Source organism: Quercus lobata, chromosome 5 (genome assembly GCF_001633185.2).
Source record: "Quercus lobata isolate SW786 chromosome 5, ValleyOak3.0 Primary Assembly, whole genome shotgun sequence".
Lineage (NCBI taxonomy): Eukaryota > Viridiplantae > Streptophyta > Magnoliopsida > Fagales > Fagaceae > Quercus > Quercus lobata.
In genome coordinates this window covers 57,423,033-57,431,813 of record NC_044908.1, presented here as the reverse complement: position 1 = coordinate 57,431,813, position 8,781 = coordinate 57,423,033, and the positions used below count along the sequence as shown (strand labels likewise).

Here is an 8,781-nt window from a genome sequence, read left to right as displayed (position 1 = left end):
CTGATGAACCCTGCTCTATGTTATTTCATTAATAGTAGTGTAATAGGGTATGCCATTAATTTCCGTAGCACTGGAATGATGATATTTTTATTTATATTTTTGTTAGAGCTGAGTTTAAAATTTGTAATGGGGGTGAGTTTTGTTTTTAGTTTTTTTATTTGTTTGAGTACGAAATTATAATGATTGAGTGTGTTTGTATGTGATGTGGGGTGAGTATATGCAATTGTTACACTTTTAGATCCCTTGTAATTTTTGTACTTTGAGTAGATAGAAAAGGTTTTGTAATTCGAACATAAATGAAAGAGATAAAATATGTCACTAACATAAATTTCCTTGGCTTGGCTCTCTAATAGGTTCACAATCTTTGAAGAATATTGATATAAATGTATACTTCGGTGGACCCCTTCACAATCCTGAAGGGATTGACGGATTCCCACCTGGCAATAACGCCACATCAGATGCCACGGACCACCAAAACCGACTCTGTGAGAGTCGATTTATACAGCCAAAATCGACTGTCATAAACTTGAGATGTTACTAACCCAATTTCTTTCAAAACCGGACCTATTAACTAGATAGTTGGAAAATTATGCCTATTTTCCCATTTCGTTCAGTTTTTGCTGTCCCACTGAAAGTAAATTTTTAGTACGTTGACATTTTGTTTTTTTAGAGTGCTGACACTGGTGCTCTAGCCTTTAAATGGGATTGAATATTAAAGATGTTATAGCTGGTTCGTTAATTTAGGAATTGCTCATCAATGGAAGCATTCTATCTCTTGGCCACAATTCTCTCCAACTTCCTCAAATCACTCACTCTTTCTCTCCTCCTCCTCTTCCGCACTCTCCTCCCTCGCCATTGGTCTTCACGCTCCTCCTCTAACTCATCAGAATTTGTCTCTCTCTACGAAGGCACCGTCTGGCACGAGCGCCGTCGCCCCGTCCGCCATTCCTTCTGGTACCCAGTTCGCTACGCGCTTTATAACCTCGACCACGCGCCACACGCGCCTCCCGACCACCTCTCCGCCGACCAAGCTCGCCAAATTGCCTCCACCAACGGACAAGTGTATGTATTAATGTATATGCTCGTTTTTTGTCAGTGACACTAGTTTGAGGTTTGAGTTTAAGGATTATCGAGTTATGTCATATGCTTATGTGTAAAGGTGTAACCTTTTTTTTTTTTTTTTTTCCTTTGGGTCAGTTTGCTTTTGACAATACCTCCGAGCGTGGGATACGTACAGAACCCATTGAGTTTGTATTATTGCTACGATATCGAAGCTGAAGCCCAGACCTCTGCCTCTACTCAGCTTTTGAAGAAGTGCATTGCTGAGGTGTGTGATTGTTTACAATTTACTTGGATTTCTATCTCATATTGTTGACTTCAAATTTAAGTAATGTACACCTGTTGTTGTGCTTTCTCTCAAAATTCTTCATTTTTATTAAGAATTGGAATTTTTAAGATGTGAAAATGTTATAGACTGTGCATGGTTTTATTGGACAAACTGTGGTCTGGCATAAAGTTAAGCATTGTTTACTTGACTAGTTAAATTGTAAAAGTAAATTCTAATGCAGAAGAAATCCCCCATGTAAATAAGAACTAATTATTAGCAAATGTTGAATGTTATAATCAGCTAGCTTTGAACGTACTGAAAGAAGAAGTTAGGATCACAAAGTTGATGCATGACATATACTATTGTAGACTTTTGAAAGTTGATCATGATGTTTTCTTTGTGTTGGCATGTAAGGAAATATTTCATCAATATGATACTCTTTTTGTAGCAACTAATGGAACTAATTCACATTCTTTTGTATAAATTCTCATTGTTGTTAGCTCTGAAGATTTATTTGACCAAAATATGAAACGCATCAAGGCTGAAGTTACCCTGTTCCTGTCAAAAGTCTTATTTTCATGCTGCTTAAGTGTTTCTTCTTTTTTAGATTTTAATCTCATGTTGCTTGAAGCCTTTAGGCTAAGCGATGATGGTGTTGATGATTTCTTGTTTCAGGTAACAAACACACCATGGGGTGAAAGAGTAACATTTGTTTTCAATCCAAATTCTGATTTAGTGGCAAAGTCCTTACACGTTAGTCCCTTTATGGTATGTTTCAGAAATTATTTTGCTCTTGCATTTTTTAGTGACTTGCTTTTCCTCATACCTTATAGCACCATCTGATAACCAGTTGTGAGATTACTTTTTTTTTTTCCTAAATAATTTTAGCATTGAATTGATGTACTTCTTTGTGTGAATGTTTGATGTGTCCATTCTTTTGGATTCCTCCCTCGTGAGATAAATACTGCAATATATATGGTGCATTCTATGATAAACCGTTGTCTAGTTGGTGCTTTCTACAGAAACATCTTGTCTTCTAGTTCTTAGTTGTTTCTCTGCATGGACAAATGAGAGAGAAAAGTTCATTCCTTTTTTTCCTATGTTATTTCTAAGAATCTATAGCATTGGACTATAAATGCAAAAATGAAATGGGACAACTATCTGACATTGATGCCTGATCATTCATAGGCAGTGATTGGAATCTTGATATTCTATTCGTGAATGGCCATTCAGTTAATAAGCTTCCTTTTTCCATTTTGCAACTCTTCACACTATTTATACAGTTGTCGGAAGGTGTTTAACATCACCTTTTGCACCCAAACTGAATCTTATATGCTGGAAATTTTCTTTTGGCAAATGGTCAATCAGTTGATGGCTACTTTTCTTTTTTCCTTTTTCTTCACACTGTCATGCAATTGAGTGAGAAGGCATTTGAAACATAGCCTTTTGCAACCAGAATAAATATATCATGCTGGAAATGATTGGTATAAATGTAATACTGAAGCTTTGCATATCTAATTTGGAACAATTTACTAAATTTTATGCACGTTTTTGGATTTATGTTCTTTGAGACTTTCAACTTGGAAGTTGTGAGCCTTCAACAAGGCCATTGTTCTTGTATGTCATCTTGAACATTGTCTTAATTAGCCAAAGTTCTGCTAAGATCTGAAGTAATTCCATTTAAAGGTAATATCTATCTTGGTGCTACCTATAACATCTGAAAGAATATGGATGTCCAGGTATAACCTATTATAAGGACGGTCTTCTTCAATTCAGGCATGCCCATAGATGAAATGAAGCCTCTAGGCTTAAAAATTCACCAAGTATGGTAGAATAACAGACTTGCAACCATGATTAGGGATACAAGAAATAGAAATAGAAATATTAAGGTGTGCTGGAAAGTTGGCATCTCGCTATTTTTCTGACTGAAGATGAAAAAGGAAAAAAGTTGGCATCTGAATCTGTATTTCACTATGTTCTAAAACTTGATGGGTTAGGGGAAGCAAGGATGTTTTACAGGGAATACTTCCTGACATAGATTTTCAACCTAAATAATGACATGATGCCGATACTTTGGCTGAATATTTGATTGTACTTTTTTTTTCCCAAAAAAAGGAAAAATCAGAGATACTTTGGCTTTAGTTTATAGTGATCAATCTTAATGTGCTTTGATTATCCAAACTTTTAATATGGAAAGATTTTTTCTTTCTTTGAGTAGTCATTTGGGAAACAATTGCAGGATATGCTTGGGAATTGGAACATGAGAGCAAATGCTCCTGGAGATAATCTGTATGTGACAATCTCAGTTCAACACCCCAAGCTTGGTGACTATTTTACGGCTGTCTTGAAAGCAAAAAGAGTTCCCTCATCCTTAGTTTCTGATCATGCTATGTTCTTCTGGTTGATGCCTCACAAGGTTGCAGTGTGGATCTACTGGCATGTAAGTAGAATTGGGAGCTCTTTAGAACTTAGTTTCAGTAGTATTTATTCAAATTAATTCAACAAGCTTTCATTACAGCTACTTGGGCTGGTACCATGAATCCTTTTCACCTTAATTTGGTTTTTCTTCACCTTGAGAGTATGATATTTGAAATTCAGAAAACTAACTTGTCATCGTGGCTCAGGATTTTCATTTCTTTCCCCCTTTTTCAAATTTGGTAAAGAGGCAAGCAACTGGAAAGTTATTTTTGGCTATAGAAAATAACTCATGCACCCACACACATAAGCAGGATCTAACCACGGACAGAAGCCACCAACTATGTTGGAATTCCAGTTGGGCTGTCTGCCCATTGGCACTAGTCGTAGTGAATGAGTGAATAAGTCTAATAAAAATTTGAAAATGTAATACTAGATGATGTTATAGAAGGATGGAGTTTTTTTCAGGGTGCTTTGGGATAAATGACATTGCAAATGCACTGTACATATTATTATAGGGTAAATTACATTTTCCCCAACACTTATGCTGTAAGAGGAGTTTGGTTGCCAGCCTATGGTTTAAAAGATGGGGTACTTACCTACCTGAGGTTCACACTATCAGTATCTGTCAAACTATGCCATCAAAACATGCATGAGCTAATAATATGCTTTGTTTAAAAGTGGCATTATAGCCACCTGTGGTTTATAAAGTGATACTTTATCCACCTGTGACTTATAGAAATAGGACGTACTCACTTGTATTGTACATAGCTGTTAGATGCACGGTAATATTTAACAGCAGAATCTAATGGATGCTAATAGATTGTACCATATATTCATAAAGTGTTACTTTCTAAACCCCAAGTTGAAAAACCAAATTTGCTTCATATCAAAAGTAAGCAAACCGTTTCATGATAATTTATAATATCTGAAATTTTGTCATATCTTCTAAAGCATTCTGTTAATGATGAAAAATTGATTGTGTAATTGCAATGATTGGAAACCTTTAGGGCTTCCAATTGGCAAATCTTTTTGGTTAATTTGAGTTATATAAGGGTAGATTGATCTCGAAACTTGTATCAAAGCATAAAGTTGAAAACCCATATAAAACATTCTAATTTAAATAATAATAAAAAATATATGTTTGTGTGCACGCGCACATGTGTAGGTTTTTCTCTGTAGTATATGGTGACCATATGGCAAATCTTAAAGGGTGGTGTCAGACCAAGTAAAAACAGGGTGGCGAATGCTCACTTTGAACTTATGCAAGCTTAGACAGAATAATTTTTTTTGATAGGTAATAAGACTTTATGTTGAAAAAATGAACATCATGCTCACAATAGTGAACACTCTGAACAAGAAACAGATACAAAAATAATCAAGAACTAAAGGAACAAGAGGCTAAAACCTCAGATAAAGAAATACAATTCATACACCCCCAAATGCGAGCCCAAAGAAACAGAGTACCAGAAAGGAGAGATTTTAGATGATCTAATGTTCTCTCCTTGTCTTCAAAAGTGCAGTTATTGCGTTCCTGCCAAACCAACCACATTAAACATGACGGGACCATATTCCAAATGGTCGAAATGATGCCTTCCAAACCAATTTCTCCACATAAAAAAAAAAGAGCTGACTGACCTTGGCATTATCCATTGGATCCCAAACACTGCAAAAGCTTCTCTCCATAAGGCATGAGAAAACTTACAATGAAGCAGGAGGTGATCCACTGATTCCCCATCACAGCTAAATAAACAACACCTATTTACCAGAAACCGACCTCTATTGACAAGATTGTCAATGTTATAGGAAGAAAGACACCCGTTTAGGCACCTTTGCACACCAAATGCCCTTCCAAGGAAATTCGTCAGTGTTAGGACTAGATAACAGCTTTTAAAAAGAGCGCACATCAAAAACCCCAGAATAATTGACAGAATAATTGATATTTAAATTTGCATTCTTGATGAAGTTAGCTGAAATTAGCAGCTTTATTTGAATTCCCAGTTTCCCACGAACCGGCCCTACCTTATGCCCCTAGATGATCAAAGGCTAACTCATGCTCCTTGATTTGAATTTAGCTGTTGTTTCTAACTTCACCAATTGGCTTCTCACAATATCGATATTTGTTTCTCAAATGTTCATACTTCATATGCAAACTTGTCAATTCCATTCCATTTTAGCCGGAATGGCTGAAATATTTTGTTTGAGAGAGAGAAGTCAACTGACATGATTATTGGTCTCAAGGATCATCATGAGAATTTTTTGTCAATCACTATTATTTGGTGGTTTGTTGTCAGTCAACTGACATGGTTTTCGGTCTCAAAACCACCCTTACAGTTTGTTGAGAGCCGTATGTTTTAATGATGGAATTGCTTCATCTCTATAGATAAATGAGAATGTTGTTTAGTTTGAGTTATTTAGCTAAGCTTAGACCTTTTTCTTTATCTTGAATACTTTTCCCCATTTTACATTATTTAGTTTATAAATGGTGTAAAACTTGCCCCATGTCTAAGAAACTCATTATTACATAACAAGTTTTGTACAAAATACATATATGATATATCACAGCTGAAAAGAAAAAGAGTTCACCAAGCAATATCTTAACTGAAAAGAAAAAGAGATAGACAGGTTTGGTGAAAATTTTGAAGGACGAAAATTGAAAACTGCCTTTTGCAATCATGTCATGTATGAGGTCGATCCTAATGTCAATATTTACAGTGATACCCAATGAAATTTGATATGTATTGTCATTTAATTGTGGTTCTTTTGTTCACATGTGTTATTGGCATTCTTGAAACAATCAAATTGATTCATAGAAAACTGCAACTTTTAGTTCATGATAAGTATAAACAAGGTTCTAATTGGGTTTTAGAGATGTGTGTGCTTGATTAAAGATGCCTCAGCTAGTTGAACATGACCCTTGTGCAGTTATTTGCGTGCTTAGCTTAGTGTGTTCTTTCCTCGTTTATTTTTCCCCAACAGTACATAGAATAAGCCAACAAAATAAACCATGGAAATAAAGCTATGCTATGAAAATTCTTCATAAATTCCGAACTTGGGCTATTTGACTTTCTGAGTTCTGGTTATGTTAAGAGGTTGATTACATGATTGGTTGTTGACCGTTTAAAACATATACTGTCTTGCCTTCTCATCCTTTTATAAACTCATATTGGATAAAATTCCAAGATAAGATTGCTTTGAATTTACTTTTCATTCTCTTAAATCCATGTTTTTTCTACAGGCTTTGAAGCTGTGGTGGAAAAATGTATCATACATCCAACACCCTAGGTATACTAACCCAGCATATAGGGAGGAAGCTTCGATACGTGACCACAAAATTCAATGCTGTCCAATAATTGGATCAGACAAAGACAAACACCTGCAATTTGAAGGAAGCGATCAAGGGTATTTCCTGCACAGGAGTTGCGAGATTCGTCAGTTCACATGGAGAAAGGCTAAGTGGCCCTGGTCTTGAATACAGGGGGAAAGAATCTGTGTTGTCATTCATAGGTATACAGTAAAAAGCAATAAATTTGAAAGAAGAAATCATTGGTGGTTAATAATTATTTCAAAGAAACCATCACACTTCACACTCAATTCATGTGATGATTTCAACTCTTGTGAATTGAGTTCAATCATACATGGTTCAATGGAAAATCTTTAAGTCGTATTTTAAAAAGTCATTATCAATCGAACATCTTATTCTCTATTGCCACTTGTTAATTGTTATTCCCCTCCTCCCTTTTCTGGTCACTGTTGTCAGACTGATAAAGTTTATTCCATATGATAAAAAGAGAAAACATGGGTTAGCGCTTGGCAGTGGCAAATGAATTAGTTTGATTGCAACTTATAAAATAGCACAGAATTCAAATGAATCAAATAAAAGGAATTCTTTAGCACTAACCACACAATTGAAGAGAAAACTAAGGCTGCTGCTTGCTAAGCAGTGCAAAATGCACATTTTTCTTTTTGGCTAAAAGCACACAATAAATTCATTTATGAGAAAGTCTTCATTTTAGTATAGCTGTTGTGGGCCCCTACATTGTTTAGTTGAAAGGTCAAAGCTTTGTTTGGAGGTGCTGATTTGGATGGTTGGGAAAGTAGATCAATAATCCTCCATTTACTAATTTTCACTCTCAAATCTCAATCAAGCCTAAGATTAGCATGACTTTGCCATTTCATGTTGGAACGGTTGCAATCCAAAATTGTTAAACACGCACGCCCTATAAATACACATGTTCATTCGAAAAAATAATCTTGTGAAAATTATACTAGGTTATCTATGTAACAATGCAATGAGTGAATGTCATGTGATTCAATTTTATACTACTTTATTAGAGCTTGTTTTGCCAAAGTTTTACATGGTATTTACTTATTAGGTTGTTACATAGATGATTTAGTATAATTGTTGCAAGAAATATTCTAATTCATTTGCTTTAAAATGTATAGTCCATTTTATAATAAAGATTTGGTAATTAAAAATCTACATATAAATATAGTGCAACCTCATTTAAAATTTAGTTATAATTTTTTAATGGGTTAATGATAATTTATCTCCTTTGAATTGGCCCTTTCACAATTAATTCATAAACTTCCAATCACCATATTTAACTCTCTAAGGTTTGAACTAAAATTAAAATTTTACTTTTTTTAATTAACAAATTTCATATTTTGTGTTGAGACTTAATTATAGCTTAATAAATTCTCTCGATTCCAAGACAAATGAGTGGAGGACAAGATCTTCACACGGCTCGTTACATTGGTATAATAATAATTAAAAACAAAAAAAACAAAATGAGGCTTTTGGCTGAAATTATTTGAGCAAAATCATTTCGGAGTTTCTAACTTATATGTTAGCACTTAGTAGATTATGATACGATTTGCTCAACAAACAAAAGATTACGAAATGATTTGCCAGCTTATAATCTAATGAATTAATGCTGCAATCTCATTAGATATACCTTGCATGTATGTGTGTGTGTATATATATAATTCCTCCATTTATTTGTGGGTGAGCCATGTGCAACTCATGGGTCACACAT

General features: G+C 34.8%; 1 protein-coding gene across 1 annotated transcript; it reads left to right on the top strand.

The window, feature by feature from the left end:
- The first annotated feature begins 614 nt into the window (after positions 1 to 614).
- Positions 615 to 7,436, top strand: LOC115993134. The gene is made up of 5 exons (XM_031117420.1): positions 615 to 1,062; positions 1,198 to 1,327; positions 2,003 to 2,095; positions 3,567 to 3,767; positions 6,981 to 7,436. Exons 1-5 carry the CDS (start codon positions 758 to 760, stop codon positions 7,212 to 7,214), a joined length of 963 nt encoding a protein of 320 aa, XP_030973280.1. The 5' UTR covers positions 615 to 757; the 3' UTR covers positions 7,215 to 7,436.
- The last annotated feature ends 1,345 nt before the right edge of the window (positions 7,437 to 8,781 follow it).

Excerpts from the sequence above, each read along its gene's own strand:
- LOC115993134 (XM_031117420.1), top strand. The coding sequence starts at position 758 with ATGGAAGCATTCTATCTCTTGGCCACAATTCTCTCCAACTTCCTCAAA. Across the intron at positions 1,328-2,002 it reads TGAAGAAGTGCATTGCTGAG|GTAACAAACACACCATGGGG; the intron begins GTGTGTGATTGT and ends TTCTTGTTTCAG. Across the intron at positions 2,096-3,566 it reads TACACGTTAGTCCCTTTATG|GATATGCTTGGGAATTGGAA; the intron begins GTATGTTTCAGA and ends AAACAATTGCAG.